At 40.1% G+C, this 25,044-nt stretch overlaps 1 protein-coding gene across 2 annotated transcripts in view; it reads right to left on the bottom strand.

Annotated features, from left to right (window-relative positions):
* Positions 1 to 25,044, bottom strand: part of Ppp3ca (protein phosphatase 3 catalytic subunit alpha) — a 288,024-nt gene that overhangs the window by 35,713 nt on the left and 227,267 nt on the right. For both annotated transcript variants that reach the window (XM_055628085.1, XM_055628086.1), the window contains exons 7-8: positions 19,350 to 19,427; positions 16,566 to 16,660 (exon numbers count right to left, since the gene is read on the bottom strand). In XM_055628085.1, the coding sequence (XP_055484060.1) occupies positions 16,566 to 16,660; positions 19,350 to 19,427 (173 nt within the window). The remainder of the gene's footprint in view (positions 1 to 16,565; positions 16,661 to 19,349; positions 19,428 to 25,044) is intronic.

The following is a 25,044-nucleotide window of genomic DNA, read 5'->3' as shown; positions in this document are numbered from 1 at the left end:
ATAGGCTGCGGCAGCCAAGGTCTCCAGAATCAAAGCCGCCTGCTTCTCTCTGCCCTGCATGACATCTGTGGCCTACAAAGACTTTCACATGAGCATGGCTACTCTTACTTCCATGTGCCAGACCTAGTCAATCCATGCAGGGTGGGCAGGGCTCTGAGACAGCGGAGCCACATGCTACAATGGAGACCCAGCTTATGGATCGACAATATTACCTTATGGGACAGACTCAGGTTGAATTTACACCTGCTTTTTCTACCACTGACCTTCCTGTTGCTACCTGAAAAGACATAGAACAAATATGTTCTCCCTTTAATGTTTCCCTGTTTAATAATGATGCTATCTCATTTCCATCCTGCCTGAATTATACAGGATTTCATTTTTATTTTCGTTCCCTAGCATGATTAATATTGCATCAATAGTGTGCAAGGAGCAGATCCTGAGTAATGTAAAATGGGTGATTTACATTGATTGGTTGAAAACACAGAAAGTTGTTTTATTACTTTGTATTTGTACACTGACTTTTATATGAGGAATATGTTACAGTATGTGATTACAGATAACAGAACAGAAACCTTTAATATGTACTAGATGCCTTTACTGGGTTTGAGCTTCCACAGCAAGGCAGAGCCTCTTGAGTAATGCTGCCTTCAACACACCAATGTTTTCAAAATGGATTCCTCGTCAGGAATGTTTTCTGTCTCTGAAATCCAAACTCTCCCATCAGCTCCATGAAGCCCAAACACTATGCATTCAGGGAAGCCCTTTCTGGTTCCCTTCGATAGACAGATCATCTATCTTCTCTCCTTGAATTATAGAAGCCTTTAATTTACACAAGAATGGCACACTTGTCAGAGAATTTTGGTCAGGGTTATTCTACATGTATGTACCGGCTTAACCTCTTACCCTTTCCAGAAGGACAGATATCATAAAACAGGCTTTAGGTTTTTCTGTCTCCTGTACCATTTCACTCAGACTATATCTGAGAGGCTGAAACAGACCCTGCCAGTCCCCTACAACATTCTTTCAAGCAAGTGGCCCCTCATTCCTTTGGTCTGCTTCATATACGACACTTCCCGTTGCTTGTCTCCCTGTGGATCCTGGATCTGAACGCATGTCAGATGGACAGTGTCTCTGAAACTGGGATTCAGGACTGTATAATATTTTGTGGCTTGATTTGTGTCAGAGTTCAGGAAAGACAAATCTTTTTATGTTATGATTTGCCTCCTGTATTAAACTGCATTCTAAGAGTGCTGATGTTTTTAGCAACTTGCATTTAGCTCATATTTATGCTCCGTGAGGCTTTTGCTTTGAATTACAGACCTAGCTGACTAATATGGCTCCAGAAAACATAGAATTGGGCACTTTGGGAACACAGATGGTACAGTCAGCACAGATAAGAAGGAAGGAGAAATTCTCCTCTAATAGAATGCTGAATTCTGTATATATTTCTGGAAATTGTGTTTGGCATTGTTCTATTATTTATACAACATCTCATTTGGCAAGACACAGCAAAACAAAACATAAAAACACCTTGACAAATGATCACATCAGTACTTATAATCTTCAGGACGAAGTATTTCTAGTGTCTGACATTAGTTATCTGAGCAAAAGATTCATGCTAATGGTTTTCAGGATTTGTAACCATTGCATTTGTTTTTATATCTTCAAAAGAATCTTGTAAGGCTCAAATCTGTCTTTTCAGAGTAATTGCTCCTCCACCCTCTGCTCCACAATTTTTAAAAACCAGGCTGGTGGTTTAGCAGGAGAAAAGAAAGGAAGGATGGTTGGTTCTTGCTAGTCACAGATTCCACCAGGCCTGCACACACAGGTCACATAAGAAGGAAAACTGTGTCTATACCGACACGCACAGACTTCTTTTTCTTGCCATCTGTCCCCAAACAACTCAGCAACTTCTCACAGGACACTGCCACTGTATTATGAGTAATGCAGATGATGTGAAACATAAAAGATAATGCCTGTAGGTTAAGCACATGCTGTGCCATTTTATGCAAGGTCCTTGAGCATCTGTGGATTGTGGGATTCTCAGAATGTCTTAGGGTATATGCCTAGTTGCTACCCAGACTTAACTATACTGTGATTAACACTGCCATGGATAGAGAACAGGGAGAAGCTTTATGTAATATTTGATCCTCCAAAGAAATCTGACAAGCTGTGTGTGTGTGTGTGTGTGTGTTTGCGTACGTGCATGCCTTTATCTGCAGACAGAGTAACAGCAGCAGGGAAATGGAGAAACTTGCTCAGATCATGCAACCTGCAACTGACACATTTCACCTGCTTTCCACTCAGCTGTGTCTGCCACCAAGCCAATTCCTTTCCCACTATCCCCTGCTGGCCTTCATAAATTATACATGCATGGGTGCTAGTCCTAGCCATGATACTAACTCAACTTTAGATGTGGTATTCATATTTAAGGATGGTTCATCTTTTGCCAGAGTACATGCTGAAGTGAAATGAGATGAAAATTCACAATCGAAGGCTGCCCTGTTGAGTGAATTAAAGAGAAGTTGGGTTCTGTAGAGCAGTGCGGCAAAAGTGATTTATTTGTTTCAACACTGACTCACTGCAGCTTCAGTACCTCCTGATGAAGCTAACGCTGCTTATTTTATTAATGATGGAAATGATACATTTCAATAGTAGCTACACTTAGCTTCTAGGCATAGCTGGGCGCTCGGTTTAGACCTTTATACATAACATCACAAATCGCAATGTTTTACTAAAGTGTTCTCTTTTTTCTTTGAAAATAAGGAAAGAGGTGAAGTAAGTTACGAACCCACACTTTCATACCAGTGAATGCCAACTTCGGCCCAAATACAAATCATCTATGTAGTACCTCCACACTTACCATGATAACACAAAGCATTCAATGTCTATCAAACTTTGGACAGACCCCTCTTCCTTTTATATTACTCTCTTTAAAGAAAAGCAGAAGTCTGGAAGGCCCAGTGCCTAGACAGCTAGTATGCTCTATAACTAATTTCTTAGGACACTCAGGGCTACTTAATGTCCCTGGGTTAGGTCTGCTTCCTTACCTGAATATGTGGGTTTATCTAGAACAGTTATTCTCAGCCTTACTGATGCTGAGACCCTTTAAATACAGTTCCTCATGCTGTGGTGACCCCCAGCCACAAAATTATCTTGTTGCTCCTTCATAACTGTAATTTTGTTGCTCCTATGAATCGTAATGTAAATATATGATGCACAGGATATCTGATATGAGACTTCTGCCAGGCAGAGATTGAGAAATGTTGATTTACAAGATTGATATGACCTATTTCTTATTTGAATGGGATTAACAAACTTTCAGAAAAAAAAAACCTTATTATTAATACAATGGCTGATCAATGTTCTCAGTATTCTGTAGGCTATTATTAATTGGACTTCTTATTCTCTGCATTAAAAAAATAAAATCTTTAACTTAAAATGCAGAACCATAACAGATACTCTTTTTTTTCCAGTGACATGACATAATTGTGAAAGAATCCTTTGAACAATTCCACATGTATAAGTTACTCATAAATTTTGGTGTTGTTTTTTTTTTTTTTTCTCACAATAACTATACCTCATCACAGTGCATAAAAACTCAAGTTAATCTAAAACACCTACATTCAAAACTTCATGGTTAACATTTCATATTCCACTTCCCACATCTTCCTTCTCTGACACCTGCCCGTAACTGTCACCAGGATTACAAAATGCAATTGGAGCCCCTAAAAGTGCAGGATCCTCTAACGTATCTGAGATACAAGCTCCTTTGGTGCAGTGAACATAGTACAGATGATTATATTTCCACAAACACTGGAGAACACCTGCTATGACTTTGGGAGGAAACACACAAACAACAACAACAAAAACGAAACACACGTCCTGTCTACTAACCAGGAGCTTCTCTATTCCACTGGCAATTTCCTAAAACCTCACATCACTTACACTTGTCCCAGAGGGATGCAGAGACACTGTGGGCCTTAAGTTATTCTCCATGACTTACAGCAGCCCAGACAGCACAGAAACAAATGGTTCTCTCTTGTAGCTGCAGGTGTGAAAATCTGCAAGAAGAGACTGTGATACAATGGAAAGAATACTAATCCTGTACATTTGGAGGCTTCAGTGTTCACTCTTCTTGTGATGTCAGAATAAATCATTTTAGAATTATGCAGTTACTTGGTCAAATCATTTTAGTGTACCTGCAGAGCTCCATCTTCAAAGGCACAAAAGCGTATTTCTGTATACTTAAAACCAGCAACAACGGGCCCTTGTGAAATGGATACTGGATCTTATTTACTTGTTGCAGTTCTGGCATACAAGGCAAAGACTCTAGCATGGAGCTCTATCTTACATCCTCCAGTACTACCAGTGGCACCACTGGCTTTTGTATCTAGTGAAGCCCAATGAATACAGCTATTACATCATTATTAAGAACCAGAGAAGCTGGCAATGAAGCAAAAATAAATGGCCAGAACAGCAAAATCAAAGGAAGACTCCCAATATGCCTAGACTTTTAACACTAATCTTTTTGTAAGATATGAAGAACAAAAATCAAATACAAAAACAACTTGAATTTTATTCTTTTTCTCACCGTTAACATCTTTCATTTCCTTACCTGTAATTGATCATCTAGTTCCATCATAAGGAGATGGAGAAAATGGAAGTAAAAGCAATAAAAGTGTGAAAGATGTAAATGGGGACATGCTAGAAGTACAATCATCTTAATCTATCCAGAAATAGCAAAAAAGAAAAAAAATGCATAATAGATCCAGGATGTGATTTCCTTCCAATTTTTCCACCCACAGATACTCTAGCAGAAAAACTGGCATCACCATGCTCCTTTTGCAAAGTCCCACCTTCACAGAAGGAGGCAAAAATGCTTGGAGGGAAAAGTCTTGAGGTCAGACCCATGTGCTCAGAATACTTTCTAGCAGCAGTCTATGAGGTGTGCAGGATGCCATAGGCAAGGGCTTTCTGATGTTGGCAGAAATACTATGCATTTTGTCCTAAGGACTGCTTTTGGGAGATCTGATTTCCATTTATTATTAAATAATATATATGTATACATATATGTATGTATCCACACTTCTCCACAGTAGACTATGCCATGGTCTGTTGCATTCTAAACCCGACTCTCACTTTGGTTTCTGGGTTCCCTACTAGGACCCGCTTGGTGCTTTTCATTTAAGACTGTAATAGCATTAACTGCTTAGGTAAAGAGCAACTTGCTAAGCCATGGTAGTTACTATATGTGGTGATGGACTGTCTCTGCAAGTCACTCTCTATCTCACACGCACTTAGGTGCAAAATGCATGCCCAAGCTATTTGTCAAGACAGATTTCAAGCCTTCAGTTTCCAGGCATGTTAAACCACAGTATGCGATAGTGAGCTGGCTTGCTGTGGGATCCAGTACCTGACACAGAGTTTATCACTGGCACACGGTTAGTCAGTCCCACGCAGTGAGCAAGACAAGAGTCTTTACTATTATGGGTCATAAACAGTATGCATGACTTGAAATGTGATCATGATTTTGTGGACTGTGAACTATGCTATGTATTTAAGGGACTTGGCATATATTCAGACACACAAACACAGCGCAGATTTGCTGTGACGAAGCAAACTGACCACCAACTTACTGAGCTACTTATTACTATTGCTTTTGTGTGGTTAGCGACCTAAGTCCTACTCTAAGTATCAGGCACACACAGGCATGCCGCCATAATCAGTCTGTGTATGCACGCTTTAGTCTCCCTCATCACCAGCCCGGAATGCATCTCTAACCTCCACATAGCTATTATTTGTATATGTGCGCATCCTTCTTGGAACTTAAATATGTATTTTAAACTTTGTTACATACTTCTTTGTGGAAGATTTGGATGATATTATCTTAGGCAATGAAAAAAAGAGTGTGTACCAGATACTTCTACGAAACGCTCAGAACGAATCTTAGGACTTCAATGTGCATGCGCGCACACGCACTTGGACACGATTCCCTCCTTTCTTTTTCTGTAGATTCCAGAGCTGGACCCCAGAGCTTTGCATATGCTAGATAAACACCATACCACGGTGCTATATCCGACTCCTTCATTGTTTTAAAACGTGATTTCTGACACAGGCCTTGTGTAGGCTGTACTTAGAGTGTGCTTGGTAGCTCAGGCAGGCCTCAAATGTGGGAATCTTCTGCCTCAGCTCCTATCTTTCACTTTTTAAGCACAGTACTAGGCAATTTTAAACACGATGACTATTTAGTTACAGAACTTTGAGTAAAGTAGTTGAAGAAAGAGTGATGGAAAAGACGAAGATGTATAAATCCTTTTATTCATTTATGGTCATGTGGATCATATTTGGTATGAACTGACACTCAGTTGTGTTAAAGAAAAGATCAAGGAAAGGAAACAGAAAAAGTAGTGAACAGGTGAGAAACAGCAAGAAAGAGAAAGTGGGTAAAAGACAAAGACGCTTTCCAAGACAGTAACACCAGAACTGATTACGTACAAGCAGACATCTAGAGGGTGCAGGTGGGACCTGGAAAAGAGGAACCGTGTGTCCTCAGAACTAAAATGAGGTATATTGGCTTGGTAGTGACTCAGGTCCAAGGATGTTAGAACGACACGACAGAGGCCACCACAGGCTCAAGCTCAAGGCTGCCCTGTAATCGCGCATGGACAGCTGTCTCCCGGGCACGGGGCCTTCTAACAGACGTTTACATGCCCACCAGCCACATTACTCTCCACAGGCGAAACTTCATGCAAAACTAAGTAACACCATCGGGGGGAAGCCGGGAGGCTCTCATGGGCTGCAGTTTCCGGGTGATGACCCCCAAGTGACCAAACACCCAACAATTCAGTTTGGTTACCTCTGTTTTCTCTCCTAAATGCTGTGTGGAGGTTCCTAGACTAATAGGTTTCAGTCCAGTGCAGTAATCTAACCAATCACTGGTCTGATTCAAAATGCATTTCAGTGTGTCAGAATACATTCCCAGTTGTTCAACTAGCAAAAGAGCACTCAGTTGTGGATGTGTGGGAAAGATACAGGATTTGACATGATGCAGAGGAGGCACAGCAACTCAGTAACACATAAATGAAAAAAAATTTAAATCAATAAAAAAAGGAAACTAAGATTTGGGTAGAATGGGTAATGTTGCTTGCCCTAAGGCACCTTTTCAGGATCATTTTATTTCTTTTAACTAATGGAATGGCAATAGAATTTATTCTTGTTACTTGTTATTCTTATTAAAATTATTTGGGGGGATATTTTAAAACTTTTAAGACTTGTTAAGAAGCTGGAGGCGTGGCTCAGCCGTTAAGAGCACTGGATGATCTCTAAAGGACCTGCGTTGGGCTCTCAGCACTCACATAGCACACAGGTCCCAACCTTCTGAGCCTCCCAGAGGGCCTGGTGGCCTCTCTTGGCATTTTTGGATACTTCATGTACGTGGTACACAGATATGTGCTCAGGCCAGACACCCATATACATAAAACGAACCATGAAGGCTTACAAACATTTTAAGAAATTGTTTAAACTAGCTTACAATGCAGTAGGTCTCTCTCTACTGCACTTTCATAAGTAGCTCAATTTACACAACCCTGAAGAGTGAAATTTAGCACGTTTCATAAGCAATGAACAATGAAAAGCAACTATCTTACTTGTGCGACTACTTTGCTGAAGTTTTGTAATTACCTCACTGACTAAGCTCACTACATAGTGGTGCTTTTTGCAAAAAGTGGGAATGCTGTTACAGCAATGACACATGAATTCTGTATGGAATATACAGCGGAGGCTGGAGAGATGGCTGCGTAGGCCAAGTCGCTGGCATGCAGGCTGGATGACCCGAGTTCAGTGTTCAGGTTCCATACGGTGACAGCAGCCAGGTGCCTCCCGAGAGCTTACGTCTGACCTCCCAGGCATCCTGTGACAAATGCACGCCTGTACTTGCACACACTTACACATGCAATGCATTAATTAAAACATGCAGTGGGGGTGATTAAGATTATTAAACCTTCATGTGTGATTTTCTACCTTATGTGTGATTTTTCTATCTATCTAGTGTTTTTTCCACATGTGAAATGTTTGTAACGATGCCAGCGAATACCTGTCTAAAAGGATCCGGTTTAACAACTGCCTGTGTATGTCTGACAATGACATACACAGAGCAGAGCTGAAGAGATTCAAGAAGGGGTGTAAATGTTCCAAGCGACACAGTTAAAATGAGAGATCGATTACTTACCCCAGGACAACTGTAAAAAGTATTCCCACACCAACCTCCAGATGGATAGGCCTTATTCAGTCTTAAGAAGGCAAGAACTGATTTTTATTCCTACAGCTTTCCTTTCCTACTAAAGAAGGGCCAGCATTGTGGAAACATAATGGAGCTTTGGGTTAGCAAGCAGATTCTGTGAACACGCCCTGAGGACTCTGAAATAAACTAGCAGCGTGAAGGGTCCCCAAATCAGCGCACTGAGGTGATTTCTGCACTATCCTGAGAGCGTCAGGGGACCTGGGGGCGAATGTGCCACCCCTTGTCTCCTGCCTCCTCCAGTTTACTTTTTTCCCCCTATTTTTTGTATTTTTGAAATCAACAATGGCAGCAAGATTACAAGGTAACTAACTTATAAGAATGGAAAGATTAAATGAGTTTAAACATAGTAGGTTTTTTGAGCGTGGTCTGTCAGAGGGTAAGTGCTTAGAATGTTACAATAGCAAGCGGCTGCAGACATAAACCAAATAATGCATGCCTAGGACGCTATGAGCGCTGAAGCGAACCACCTACTTTCTACACCTATTCCCTACTTCAGTCTGTAAACATAAGTATCAAGTGATGGCACACTAGGTGAGCGTGGTACAGCAAATGGAAACCATGACGGTAGGACTCCTTCACAGGGCGGAGGGTGCCGCATGGGACAGGCAACGAGCAGTCACACACTGTTGAATGCTCCAGGTAGCTCTTCATTCCTTCTCTTTACAGAACTGATTCATCAGAAGAGCAATCAACCCATCCTGATTTTGAGTATTCCTCCGCCTTATGATCTATATAAAATTAGGATATAAACTACACAAAATGTAGTACTTCAAACTGGTAACAAAAGAGTTATTAGTGCTAGTTAAAAGGGTTTTTATTCTGTCTCTGATTTGTTCTTTCATAAAGGCTTATATTCCAGTTGCCCAGGAGACCTTAGGTTTAAGAATCATTATCAAGTGTGTATATTTCTAGCATGATTTATAAGAGATCAAGAGTGAAAAAGAATGCTTGTTTAAAAAACAAAAAGAGAAACAGTCTGAAACTGAGTGTCTCAGATTGTTTTGTTTCAGCTTCCAAATAAAGTGTAATGACAGCATTAAAATCATTATAATGTAGTATATACTATATATTTTATATAATAATGTATGAGTCATATACATTTATACATTATGTAATGTATAGAATATAATATGTATTATGTTATAATGTAGTATAAATACAATGAGTTATATACATACATATATATATATGTAAATACATACATATGTATCTCCCTTAAGCTACTTAATATTGTATGGACACTTTCTCTGATTGCCATTTTCATATCTGCTCTCGACTAACTGAGTTTTGCTGCCATTTAGATTTTCTTCTCAAACACAAACTACATTGAATAAATTTTCTTAACATTGCTGCCTGTCGGTAGCCACCTCTGGAGCTCATTCACAAATCCCTGCTATGTACACCGACACATCTCTGCATACATCCCACACCTTTACTCTCTCACTTACCCAAAACCCATCTGAACTAGAACACTGCTCTGGTGGGGACTCTTCTGTAATCTACCTTAGATTCTTCAGAAGCACATTTAAAGACAGAAGTTTTCCTGTAAATACTGATGGGAAGAGTCCAATCTGTGAGGATGGACGTACCTTAAGAATCTTAAAAGGACCTTCTTGTTTCTCTCAAGGTATAAAATACAGTTGTTTTTTTTTTTTTTTTTTTTTTTTTTTTTTTCTCCTCAGAGGTTCATTTCAGTATTTGGTCAAACATAATCGGCCAAAGCACCACTCCTATCTGGTGCATTTTTTTTTCTGTCATAAATGATTTTTTTATTTTCTTAATTGTCTCTTCCTGCGTTAAGCTATCCTGTCATCATGGAGTAATTTCCACTCTCCTCTCTTGCTTTCTCTTCCTTACAGAAATTCTCAAACACACAAATCTTTATTGACAGAGTATTTAATCATGTCTCCCATGAAAACAGAGCAGAAGACACATTAGGGCAAAGACCACATTTAACATATCACCCAGATATCTTTCAGCATGGAGCCTTAAACGTAGTCAACCACTGATATAACCTTGTTCAATGTTGGTAATTAGATATGGCTGGCCATTTTTACAGATGGAAACTTACTTTTTTTTTTTTTTAATGAGGCTTTCTTGATTGCATTTTTCTTCTGTTTGGTGTATTTGGGTAAATAGAAAATTCTTTTACTTTAGGCTACAGAGTCACATAAAATAGTTTAATATACAAAGTATTCACTGGGCAAATGTCTAACTTCAGCTTTGAAAGAGTATTAGCATTACTAATAGTAGGAACAGCAAGTGAGCTAACACTTCCTGGACCAGTACTGACAGGGTATTATAGGACAGTGCATTACTCTTAATTTCTATGAAAAACAAGTACCAAACAATCTATCTCCTGGGTATCTGCTATGTACAAGGCATTGATGGTTAATTTCAATTGTCAACTCGATGGGATCTGGAATCAGCTAAAAGGTGAGTTCCAGGCATGTCTGTGGTGATTATATTGATGTTAATTGAGGTGCCCATTGGGCGTCATATTATTTCTTGGGCTGTGGATCCTGGAATGTATTGCAAGGAGAAAGTGAGCTGAGCACAAACATTCATTATGCTCTGCTTCTTCAGGGCTGATGAAATGTTAGTATCTGCCTTTAGCTCCTGCTACTGTCACTTCCTGGCTATGCTAGACCATGACTTTGAACTGTGAGCCAAGAGTGAACCTTTCTCCTTTAAGGTATTTTTGTCACAGTGATAGGAAAGATAACTGAAACAAAGGTATAAAACTTGGCTACACAATATACATTGCAAACTTTGTGACTCAAAATGTTACTTTGAGTGGTAACTGAAATACGTGGGAAAGCTAACTAGAAAAACAAAGTAAGTGCTATATATAAGAGACTACAATTGGAATCACACATACTGAAAGAGAGAACTCTTCTTATGGGTACATCTAATCTATTTAAGAAGAGGTATAAGCAAATTATTTTAGTATGAAAAAGGTATGTAGCTAGATGCAAACTTAAAATCTGTTCAGGGTCGTAAGTTGAAAAACTGCTAAAGTCTGCTTTTATGAGTTATATAGATGGAGGGAAATAACTTGCGTATTCTAAATAATACGTGGTGAAACCGTAAATGAATTGTTGAAGGAGGACTGTTTTCTTGGCAGCATCTGAGAAGCCAGGCACTAGCTAGCACGTGGCAGCTAAGAGCAGAAACGATGGACTATTCGTGCTGCCCAGCACTTAATCCCAAAGCAATTCCATTCATTATTTACAAAAGGTAATTCTTTTCTGCACTTTATAGAGCTGTCACTGCATTACAATAAACGTATGTGAGCTTGTTGTGGGATGAGGTAATTGTGATCTGAACTTTCATCATTTGCCCCCAGCATCTCACAAAGAGTTGTCAGAGTGAGGGGAGGACAGATGCGGGAGGATAGGTGAGAGTAACTCTGATAAGGCAGATGGCAAAGGATAGGCACTGCGGAGTTAATGAGGGCAGCACCACATGATGAGATGTTCAGTCCCAAAACCTTACAAGAAGAAACTGTTAGTGGGAACAACTTCATGTTAAATACATCTGATCACAGCCAGCATTGGTTTTTAAAATTAATTTATTTTTTTTAATTAATTACAATTTATTCACTTTGTATCCCAGCTGTAGCCCCTCCTTCTTCCCATCCCAATCCCACCCTTTCTCCCTCTTCTCCTTCCATGCCCCTCCCCCAGTCCTCCTCCCCTTCCATCTGACCCTAGCCTATCAGGTCTCATCAGGACAGGCTGCATTGTCTTCCTCTGTGGTCTAGTAAGGCTGCTCCCCACTTAGCAGGAGGTAATCAAAGAGTCAGCCCATGAGTTCATGTCAGGGATAGCCCTTGTTCCCCTTACTAGGAAACCCACTTGGACACTGAGCTGCCATGGGCTACATCTGTGTAGGAGTTCTAGGTTATCTCTATGCATGGTCCTTGTTTGAATTATCAGTCTCAGAAAAGAGCCCTGTGCCCAGATTTTTTGGTTCTGTTGCTCTCCTTGTGGAGTTCCTGTCCCCTCCAGGTCTTCTTATCTCCTCCTTCGTTCATAAGATTCCCTGTACTCTGCCTAAAGTTTGGCTATGAGTCTCAGCATCTGCTTTAATACCTTGCTAGGTAGAGACTTTCAGAGGTCCTCTGTGGTAAGCTCCTGTCCTGTTCCCTGTTTTCTCCCTCTTCCGAGGTCCATCCTATTTGCCTTTTTGAATGAGGATTGGTTATCTTATTCATGTCTTCCTTCTTGCTTAGCTTCTTTAGGTGTACAGATTTTAGTATGTTTATCCTATATTATATATCTAATATCCACTTATATTATATGTCTAATATACCATGTGTGTCTTTCTGTTTCTGGGATACCTCACTCAGGATGATCTTTTCTAGTTCCCACCATCTGCCTGCAAATTTCATGATTTCCTTGTTTTTAATTGCTGAGTAGCATTCCTTGTGTAAATGTACCACAATATTTACATCTATTCCTCCATTGAGGGACAACTGGGTTGCTTCCAGATTCTGGCTATTATGAATAAAGCTGCTACAAAGATGGTTGAACAAATGTCCTGTTGTACACTTGGGCATCTTTTGGATCTATGCTTGGGAGTGGTATAGCTGGATCTCGAGATAGCACTATTCCTAATTGTCTGAGGAAGTGCCAGTTTGCTAGCATTGGTTTTAAAGCTGCATGGTAAACCTATTTTCCTCATACTTTCACTAAACCTGAGAGGCTCATTTCTATCTTATTTTGTAGTAGCTCCCCTAACTACAGTGTAACTAATGTTCTTTGTGGTCATTGTCTCTAGCAAAGATTAACTCACAGAACCCTCACTGCTATTCTTCCACTGATTATGTTGTGGAGAGTCTTGCAACTCAATTTTATTGCATGGATTTTAAAATTTCGAGTTAACATTGATTTTATTCAAATTAAGCAATGCGCACTGAAGCATTGAATAACTAACTCCCACTTCTATATACTGTACAAGCTCTCTGCATAATAGCTTTAAAGTGCTTCAGAAATCTGACACAAAAGTCTTTTGACATTATGTTCTAGCTGAAGAATACACCTTTCTTTTTTTTTTTCTTTTAGTCTCTCTTTTCTCTTGAGAGAATTTCTGCCTTATGAAAAGGTTTCCCAAATGCAAACAGTTCTATCCTCTTCCTGAAGGACTGTGGCTTACCACAGCAAGAGATCAGAGCTGAAGATCAACAGAAATCTCAAAGATGGCACAATACTGCCTTCCGTACTCAAGTCCCTGGCCTGTCATATTGGAACCACACACAAAGGGGAAACACTGCCATTGTGTTAGAAGGGGCTATCTTCACCAACACATAGTGTGACACAGATGATAAGTGTCTGAGGACATTATGGAATGAGATGCCAATTGCCTTCACTTTTAATGGGTTGGATTTTATTTAACTGTCATAAAGTGCCTAAGAATAGTCAATGCTCTTAGCCAACCAGTTTCTGTCCAGAAAATGTCTTGGAAAGGCATTCTTTCCCTTGGTGCTTTCTGTTTGCTTGTTTATTTTTATTTTTATTTTTTGTGACAGGGTATCATGTAGCCTAGGTTAGCCTAGAAATTGCTAGCTAGTGATGACCTCACACTCTTGATTAGAATGCCTCCACCTCCCAAGTGCTAAGATCACAGACAAGCATGTGCTACCACACTGCTCCTTAGGTTTAATAGAAAAATGACTTAAATGCTCCAGCATAATATTTATACACTTTGTACACTTAAGATGGATTACAGCAGAGTGGTGGGGAATGCTCTAGCCAGTGTCCACACCCAGAGAAATGTTGAAAACTTTCATCTAACTAATTCAAATAAAGAGCATTTATTAGTTTAATTCAAAATGAGTTTATTGCTTAAAAAATTCACTGGCCTTGACTTTTTATATCTTTCCTACAAAAATTGAGCATTCTTTTATGTCTGCATCAAAATTTTCAACAAGGCTAATTCAGAAGACTCCCTGACAAAGGCACTTCGTGTGGCTCCTCTTAGTTGACACTGTTAGTGAGTCCTCAGCACCCAACTTTATGGACTGGCCCTGGGAGCACTCAGCATGCAGACAACACACGCTGTTGTATCTGGTATTCTTGCCTCTCTAAAGACAACACCACTTTGCTGTTAACCACCTATCACATGGCTGTGGTATGTCCATGGATACCTGCCCTCCTTAGCTTCAGAGGAAGGCCTGTCACAGTCAGTGTGGTCTTAGCAAAAGTTATGCGGCCATAGCACACTCCATCTAGCCATCCTCACTCTCTGAGGAAGGTCTGAGAGTAGACTCTACTCACTGCAGGCAAAACAGGGAGGGCAATACAAGAGGCGGGCAGAAAGAAGACAGGCCGCCTAGACTTTTGGAGCAGGATTCCTGGGAGCATTAGAAGGTATGGTGACAGGGGTCTAGCTCTAAGCAAGACAAAGTACTATGTAGAGAAAGTAGAATATATAAGGTCAACAAATGCAACAAGCCGCCAAGTAATTCACAGTCACTTGGGAATAATGGAGGTAAAGGCTTTTTATTGGATATTCTAGACACCAGGAGGCCAGGGCAGGAAAGAAACTATTCCAAAGACACACTTATGCCCCATACTTGAGACAGTACACTATTGAAACAAGAAATGGGAATTTCCCCAGGAATCTCATGCTGGTAGAAAAATAGAAAAAAAAGAGCAAGCTGAAGCTTGGGGCTTCAGTTGATGACTATTGTCAGACCATCTTGTAAGAGAAACCAGAGCCAGATGTCAATTATAGTCTGGACCACACCTTGAGCAGGGTGCTTCACTATGCAAGCCTCTTGCTCTCTACTTAAACCTAAATTTCATGTCAGGACCATAAAGATACACTTGGAAGGGCAGGGTCACTCGAACCTTTCTGCCTCTGTTTCCAATACAAGCACAGTGAAATAAATCTCCTTTCTCCAATTCTCATTATTATTTGTTCTGTTGAACAAATAATTTCTTCTCATGGTTGTTGTCCTATCAAGAAAAGGTGGCTTAGATGAGTTCCTGGGAACCATTAGGGTCCAGGTCTGGATCCTACCCTTCTGTAAGAGGATATTTATCACATCAGCTGAAGCACAGGCAGTGCCCTAATTCCGGTTTCAAAGATGCTTTTCCCTGCCCTGCCTGAACTATAGTTCAGCTTATATATTGTTTAACTTATTTCTTTTTTCGTAATCTCTGAAAATCAAACTCAGAGATATTACTCCCATAACACCCAGACCAATGGCCACTAGACTCCACAGCTATTACATCACAAGTGTGTCAGCTGTTCTGACACACCTAGGACATATGTCATTTTTAAATCAGGATGACTTTCTGGAGGGAGGAGGTTCCCTTCCTCACAGAAGCACATAATGCTCTTTGGTTTCCCTGTTTCAGCTGGGGAATTTGTGGAAGGAAGTCCAGAACCGTGGGTTTCATCCAATTCATGACTTCCTGGTTGAGTGACTGTGTGAGAGGCACCTGACACAGGCGCTTGCTTTGCATACAGAAGTGGATAGGACCAGCTAAGATTTTCCCGTGAAGCTTAATATATATATATTATATTTAATATATATTAAAAAATTCACTGGCCTTGACTTTTTATATCTTTCCTACAAAAATTGAGCATTCTTTTATGTCTGCATTAAAATTTTATATATATTTTAAGATTCATTCATTTATTATTTATACAGTATTCTGCCTGCATGTACACCTGTACACCAGAAGAGGGCACCAGATTGTACCATAAATGTTTATGAACCACCAAGTGGTTGCTGAGAATTGAACTCAGGACCTTTGGAAGAAGAGCCAGTGCTCTTAACCTCTGAGCCATCTCTCCAGGCCCTTAATATTCTTTTTAAATAATTGAGCCTCTACTTGCTCAAAAAGTGACTCTGGTAGGGGCTCAATAAATATAATTTCAAGCTGAGATTTAATTTTTTTCACTAGACATGTCTTTCTTGAACAAACATAATTACATGTCAACTATATAAATGCAGCCTTTATAAAGAACATGAGTTTGGGCTACCTCCAATTCTTATTACTGTTTTGAAAGTGTGTATCTACCAGAGAGCAGACAGTATCTCTACTACAGAAAAGACACAACCTAAAAAATATAACTGTACCCAGATTCTACCTCCAAATACTTAAATATTTAAGGGATTAACAAAAGAAGGAGGAGGAGGAGGAGGACGAGGACAAGGAGGGTGTAAAATGTTAACAGTCAAGTCAAAATCAGTTTCAGCGTGAGGACACAAACTACTTAAGACCTCGCCAAGAGCCACACTCACCTTTGTTATTGTACACATCTAAGTAATTCGGTGCGGAGAAAATCGTAATCAGAGAAGGGAAGCCTGTTGTTTGGCTCTTCCTGTACATGCGATACCTGCAGACAAGACACAGGGTGAGCAAGGTGAGCGTGGACAACTTACACACCTGAACACAGGCCATCAGTTCAGGTCTGTCTCCCAGAGAGGATCCAATGACATGCGCTAAAGAAAACCTAAGTCTTTGGAACACGGGCACGGATCTATTTCAGGAGTGACAGGAACGCAAATCTACACTCATACATCTGGTATCTTTTAAACTTAGCAAAACTCAAGGGTGGGGGGAATCCAGGACAGCTCTAATTCATCTTCAGATGCTCCACCCAAAAAAATGGCGGCCAGGGACTGCAAGAAGGCAGCCCACAACCACAGTGGTTTTCAGAGAACGGCCAATCAAGTGAGTTGAAAGAGGAAGACCAACCACGAAGAGCTAGGTAGGTCATGCTCTAAACATTTCTATAGAAGGTTACATAGGAACCTCTGGCTTCTGATTTCCCAAGACACAGCGATATTTTTTTCCTTCAAAGTACGTCTCATTAAAACTATGAATTTTACTAATTGAGTCTTTCTATTTTAGAACTTTATTTATTACCAGGCTCTGCTGGTGTCTGCACAGCAAAGATTATTGTCTCAGCAGGGTGAGATTTAATCAATCGGTAATGAACAGAGCATCCATGAGAACTTCTGGAAAGAAACTATCCTGTTACTTTTCCTCTGTGAGGACAAAAATAATTCATAATATAACATTTTAACTATCTATCAAAAAGAACATGAGGTTGAGGCTCTTTTCCTATCCCTATGAAAATGCGTCTTATGACTTAACAAATTTAGGAATAGCAGTTTAGAAGCATTTTTATACAACAAAATCGTCTCTTTTTTGCTTTTATTTTTTTCTTTTTTTCCTAGTATTTTTTAATTACTAAGTCTTATTTATTATTATCATTATTTTACAATTTATTCACTTTGTCATCAGGGAAATGCAAACCAAAATTACCCTGAGATTCCATATTACACCCATCAGAATGGCTAAGATCAAAAACTCAAGTGACAACACATGCTGGAGAGGTTGTAGAGAAAGGGGAACCCTCCTCCATTGCTGGTGGGAATGTAGACTTGTTCAAGCACTTTTTCCTGGTATTTTGATGTAGCTGAGTTCTAAAATCAGCCAAAACTGTGCTTTTACACAAACAGCCACTTTAATGGTTTAATTTTAAGCAGATTTTGATTTTTTTTTCTTTCTGGAAATATTCTGACACTGGCTTTTCCCAAAAGAAACACTCTAGTAAAAGCCTCTAAAAATATTTCAGATGTATTTTCTTTATGTAATTATGCTTGTATTAGGGCAGGGCAGAGGTTGGCCTAGTGGAAACCCCCCAAACCTCACAAAGTAACAAGAAAAGCTTACTCAAAAGCAAAGTGGTAGTATAGATGACATATGCTGCAAGTGAGCAATGGGCTTCTCAAGTTAAGAGTAATATTTAAGGCACAAATATTCCTTTCTAGTTTTTTGACTTTATAAAATTAGGTTGGTTAGGCCTACTTCACAATAAGTAAATAAATAATAAAACTACATGATGTTCTCAATTTCCCCAAACAATTGACACACTGCTCATTTTAAACAGAAATATCTGATGTTAATTGATGTTAGCTCATCAATCCAACCACCACTAAGTAAGCAAACAATCTAAGGTATGTAAGGTCATTAAGAAACATCTGTTCTAAATGTCTAGCCTGCTGGAAAAGATACTTAAAGTAACACGGGCACACTGCATTCCTGAAAAGCACAAACAGTTCTGAGGGTCTAAGTGCTATGTTCATGAATACGTTACTGCAATGATCTGCAGTGACACACTGACTGAATGATGCCAGCTCAGATCCAACCTGCAGTGCTCAGAAGGATCTTAGTTTCAGTCGTGTTCACACGTGTCACCGTAGGAAGGCAAAACACCCGCTTCAGCACATGGGTTTTGGAAAGAAGTGCTTCCATTTTCAGAAAATGCAAAATTCAAAGGCGTGAGGTTTTTGTTTGTTTGTTTGTTTGTTTTATTTTGTTTTCTGTTTAAAGGGAAAGGCCTTTCCATAAAGCCTGATGAGAAAGGCGATCAGACTTTGATTCTTAAGATGGATCACACTTGTTTCTCTCTCTCAGGCTCAAAACTATTTAGTTTTCCAAAGTTTTAAAACTAAGTTTTAAGAGTTCACCAAATACAAAATTATTTCCAGGGAATTACTTGATAGATAATGGTATTTTGTTTTGTTTAATAAATGTCCTCATGTCAACACTATAAAAACTGTACAAGGAGGAGGGGTATGATTTCTAACAAGCCTACAACTTGGAATAGCTTTTAAATATTTGTGACTACCATTAATTCACATGTGAACCAAGACTGAAAAGTGGCTGATGACTTACCTCCTGGGCATTATAATAATTACAAGAATTGAAAGAAATAAGTGGAGGTGCCTTTAAGAAAGCAAGTCCTTAAGAAAACTCTAAAGGTGGCAAAACATTAAAGAGGTTCCTAGACTTAATGTCATGTTATGAACTTAACATTGATAAACATGAGTGTAAAACCAGATACCAGCAGCCATACATGCCCTGTCGCTCTGCCATACCTGTGTTGCTGGAAGCCCACTTTCAACTAGTTCCTTCTGGAAAAGGACCTTGTCAGAGGGAGCCTGCACAGCCTAAGCTGGGTGAAGAACCCCCGACAAAATGGTAATCATTGACAAACCATCAGCATCGCTCACCCTGCATCCTGGGCTTCGTGGGCTCGGAGGATGGACAACAAGTTATTGTGTTGCAGGAAGTCACATACAGCCGGGTAACTGCCAGACACAGAAAGAAAGGAGAAGAGGTGGTTAGAACATCTTCAGGAGTCATGGTACATCACGCAGACTCCCAGATGCTGCCGGCACTCAGCACAACCACACAGCAGTCCAGAAACAAGTCCCTTGGCTTTGGAGACAGGTTCCTCCCTGTGTCAGATACGGCACACACAGGTGGAAGGGACGAAGCTACTCCTGAAAGGTGTCCTCTGATTTCCACATGTGTGCCTTGGCGTGCACACCTGTGCTCACACACACCTATCATCACATACCAGAGTAATAAACAAAATTAAAAAAACATCAGTTTCCACACTTTATTATAACTGAGAGCCAAATGACAAACCGAAACTTAAAATATACCGTTTACAACCACTATGTCTGTGCTCTAAGATGTCTTGAAATAAATTCAAAATCAATAAACTTTTGACAATTGAAATTAAGGTCAGAAAAACTAATTTTTTTATTAGTAAATATTTTTATAAGAAAATATTCACAAGAACTTAATGTATACCTGTAGATAAATATATTAATAAATTGAACAAACCTACTTTGGAGAAACAATTTAGTACTTAGTGTATGGGACAAGAGTATTAGAGAAGACAAACAGTTTCTATGCTATGTAGTTGCATGAAAAATCCAATCAACAGGAAAAACAAATACTTCTAAGGTGGTACATGCTAGAGATACCAGCTCTGTGATGGTTAGTAGTGATGGTCAGATTGACAGGTATAGAAGCACAGAGGGGACAAACTGTGTGGGAGATTTTAACATTAGGTTCATCAAAGCGGGCAGATCTACCGTAACTGGTAGCGCGTTCCTTGGACGAGGATCCCGGCATGAACAAAACGGTGAGAGTGGGCTGAGCATCAGCATTCCTGTCTCTCTCTGCTTCCTGACTGCAAGCAGATGCCGCCATGACAGGGTGTACCCTCCCTTCTTCCTCAAACTGCTCTCTCTGCCAGGTACTTTGTCCCAACAGGGGGAAAGTAACTAATATAAACTGTACGGAAGAAGACTTAGTTCTTTGACAAACTGGTCCCCGTACAAACTGTAAAGAGTTGCGGTTTCTCCGCACTCACAGCACACGCGTGTACTTTGTATCAGAGCTCTGGATTGACCACTCCGCAGAGGAATGGAAATGCAGTGACCTGCCGATCAGAGCAGGCCATGGTTTGCTCCCTTTGCTAGAAGGCGGAGCAGGCTGAGTGGGGTGACGCGGTAAGGATGATGTGTTACTTCTATCCTGAAGGCTTTTATAAATCAGAAACATTCAATGTGATTAAAAAAAAAAAAAAAACACATTTAAAAATCCACGGAGCAACAAAACATGTTAAAGGTGAAGTATTTCACACGTTATGTAGGCATTACAGGGTAAGGCGGCAACACTGCTCCCTGCCCCAAGTCTGTCAATCACGAAGGAACACTGAGAAGATGGTCTTGCATCACACTTCAGGATGGATGTGGATAAGCGGAGGGTTAGAACTCCACACAGACGGGGCTTGCAGACTGAGTGTGAACAGAGAAGGCTGAGAAGAACAGTGAACCCAGCAGCAGAAAAATTGGATTCGTTCTGCTTGTTTTCTTCTTTATGTTTCTCTAACACAGCACATATATTTTAGACTTTCAAGTACCTTAGACTTCTTAATGAAGCTGTTGCCTGCCGGTATCACTATGACACTTTTACATGCAAGGGCCTTTGCAGATACTTTCCCTGCGTGTTTTTTCCTCCTGAAAAGACCAGTTCTTCCACTATGAGTTAAATGATCCCACAAGAAACCTTCCCATCAAGGTCAGGCCCACTTCACCCCTAGGCCTAAAAAATCTCTACCTCTAGAGTTTGCACCTCACACCTTCCTGATACTCATCATATTGTTATGTAAAGTATGGCTACAGTTCTGCCCATTAGCAATGGAAGATTCCAGCAGAGAAAATACACTGCTTTCTCTATTCACTCTTCTGAGCACCTAGCAACAACCTGTCCCTCTCTGGGGCTCATGTGCAGTCACTGGAAGAGCCTCAATAAGGGCAGTGGATGGTGCGGGAAAGCAGAGGCTGCTGGTCCCACTGGCTGGTTCAGGCCAGCAGAACAGGCACCTGCAGCTCCAGCCATGGTGTGAACAGGAAGCTACCTCCTCTTCCTCCTGCTGTTCTTACCCTTCTCTAGCTTACCCAGATGCTCCGAACCTCTGCTGCTTGATCCTACTAGCAGGAACTCCACCCTGGGGCACCCTGGGGCTTCAGTCTGCCTTCTTTTCCTAGGACTTCCGGTGTCTCTCCTTTGCCCCTGGGTACTCTAAGGAATTTAGATCTTAGATGCTGAGGTTGCAACCAACTTCTGCAGAACCCAGTCCTCACTTGCATCTCCATAGGCAGCAAGCAGTTACTATGTACACAAACTATTGTAGAGCTGGGGATCAAACCCAGTTCCTGACGTGTGCACAGAAGTGTCCTGTCACTGAGCTACACTCCAAACCCTCAGGCTAACATTTTATTGAAGTTAAATATCGATATAAAAAGATCACAGATCAGAAGATAGCATCTCTTCACAGAGGGAACACTCTTGTTCCCCGTACTTAGATACTGAACCTTGTCACGGCTCTCACTCTGAGTAAGGGTAACTGCCACTGTGGCTTTCAGTGTTGCAGACTAGTGTTCTTGTATGCTAAGCTCATTTCATTGTATGATGGCTGATTGTCTTTTGCACATCCATGTTGGTACGTGTGGTTTTGTTTAAATTGTTTTTACTTGCTACAGTCAGTCAATACTTTGTGCAGATACTTGACTTATAATAGTTACTGTACACACACACACACCGATTATACTTTTATATGTAGAAAAGATGCTATTTCTACCTTTATCTGTACATCTCGATACACTAGCGTTTACTATTCTATTGAGTAGGTGTTTGGACTTTCTTCGTTTCTTGGCTATCATGATTTCTGACACAATGAACAATTTTATGCTTGTCTTTGGTACCCTTTTGTAAACACTTCTGCTGACATAAAAACAGGGAAATGGCTTAAGTGAATGTTCAGATTTAGCAGATAATCAAACAGAAAAGTGTGGTTTCAGATTGGACAGGCATTTAGGAAAAAGATCCCTCCCCGCCAAAAAAAAAAAATCCAGGAGAAGGGCAAAGTCTATCTAGTACTTTGTAGACTACGGTAGCCAGAATAGGAGAGTCTGGGTGTGTGTGTTGGGGGGTGGTGGCTCAGAGCTGGAGGGGCTAGAGAGTAATGAAGAGCTGGAGGCTGCTGCTGTGGGGTTCAAGTGAGCTGCCGGTGCGGCCACCGGCACACTAATATTCGAGTCACTGCATCTCCAGACCAAGGTTGGAATGTCCTACCTACCTCAGACACTGAGAAGTAGCAAAATCCAGAATACAACGTGTCCATGATTCATCCAATGAAGAGAGAAACTGGTAGCCCCAAATACTAGCAACAGTTTTGTATGCAGATGATTTTCTCTTCCACATGTTACGGTCCTCTCTACTCTCCAGCTAATGCTGGCCCGCAACCAATATCTCAGTTACCTCTCAGGACACCACAGGCCTTTGAGGATGTAAGTTATGGTCTGTGACTATGAAGTCAATGGAAAATACCTGGGCGGGGGGGAGCCTGTGTTAAGAATTTTTGTTTGTTTGTTTCCATCAGTTACTTTTGTCCCAATTCATGGGTTATGAGTATGACACCGATCAAACCAAAAGAGCCACCGGCCAATGTCAATAGCCAGGACTCTGGGAAGGAGACAGTTGTGTGGGATGACAGAAGGAAAGGCCAGGTAAGAGAGGCTGATGTGAGAACGTTATCAGAATGCAGTACATACATGTATGGCATTATCAAGAATGTGGTAAAAAATTAGAAAAATACTTCTGACAGATCTAACGCTTTTAGACTTCTTTGTCAATTATGTATATGTATATGTATATGTATATGTATATGTATATGTATATGTATATGTATATGTATATGTATATGTATTAGGTATCCAAGATCAGGAGTGTTAGAGCTGCCTGGAGCTAGGCTTAGCTGATTTTGAGCCACCTGATGCGGGTGCTAGAATCTGAACTCAGATCCTCTGAATGAGAAGTATGCACTCTTAGTGGCTGAGCCATCTCTTGAGCCTTATCCTGATATTATTTTTTCTATATGACTATGTGTTATCTAAACCATAGCCCAGATAAAATGTTAAACAATGGGTAGGCTTGGAAAATTAAATATCCAGGCTATATGAAGACATGCAAAATAAAACTGTAGGCCAAAACAATTGCAAACTCCAACTGGAAATGGCCACTAAGTTCCTTCATTACTTAGTTTTACACTCTCTTGTATTTGTCTAGATGAACTTTAAAACATGAACTTAAAAGAACATTTCTGGTTCTTTCAAGGTGACCTTAAAGGCAAAAGAATAAAAACAAAACAAAACAAAAACTATGCAAACAAGATGTTCTTCTTTCCCTTTGACAGACTATAAACCAGAATTCTCTGCCAACAGTCAGTGATATAAGCTGTGGAGTTAGACACTCAGCCACACAGAATCTTATTTGTCAAGACTAAACACCAACATCTGTGAAGAACCTCAGACGGTTTGGAGAATAAAAGTGTGAGAATGTGCTTAACTCTAACTACCTGGGTGACAGATAATATTTTATATCTGTATCTATGTTCATGTGCTGTTTGGTAAGGATTAGGAGGTGTGGCTTTGTTGAAGGAGGTGTGCCACTAGTGGCGGGTTCTGAGGTTTCGAAAACCCAAAACATGACCATGGTTGTTGCTCATGGTTGTTGTCTCAACGTGCAAACTTTCAGCTTCTTCTTCAGTGCCATGGCTACCCACTGTCATTCTCTCTATCATAATGGTCATGGACAAACCCTCTGAAACTGTCAGCCCCCTTTTTTTTAATATAAGTGGCTTTGGTCATGGTGTCTTAGCATAGACAGAAAAGTAACTAGGACACAAAACAAAAATATTGTGCAACCGTGTAAGCTTACTCCAGGACTCTGTTCAGAATAAGATCTTCTTGAATGGCTGACACAGAAGAATGACAGCAGAGTACTGTACTGTGTATAAATACAATATGATTCAATCTTAAAATTACATGTGGATTTTGTATGGTGTTATTTTAGTGGAACACAACAGCTATAGCTAGAGACTATATAATTGGGAAAGATTTGTAAGATTTGACCCCTGGCTTTATTCCATTTCAAACAACTTTTTAATCCAAGGACAAGCACCTTTGTAAAATTTATACCTGGGTTGAGTGATTATCAAAAAGAAGCTTTAAGCGTTCCAGAAGTATTTTGCCCACACACACTCATCAACCTTAGTATCTCAGCTTCCAAATCATAAGATAATCCATAACACAACACATATGTTCAGAACAAACTGTGCTATTGACATTTAAAACAAAAACTACCCTCAAAATTATGGCTTACAGAAAATATGACTTTATGTTCAAAACTAAATTCCCCAATTATACTAACAAATATAAAAAAGAAACTTTTCATCCATAATAAAATTTAATGTATAGAACAAAATGTTCTAACAATAGAGTAGCCAATTAAAAATAGTATGTTATCAGCTTAGTGTAGAAATGAGGTGTGTGTGATGGGTTTGTT

Source organism: Psammomys obesus, unplaced genomic scaffold (assembly GCF_907164565.1).
Source record: "Psammomys obesus unplaced genomic scaffold, mPsaObe1.curated_primary_1811, whole genome shotgun sequence".
NCBI classification, from domain to species: Eukaryota; Metazoa; Chordata; class Mammalia; order Rodentia; family Muridae; genus Psammomys; species Psammomys obesus.
This window is presented reverse-complemented; position numbering and strand designations above follow the sequence as displayed.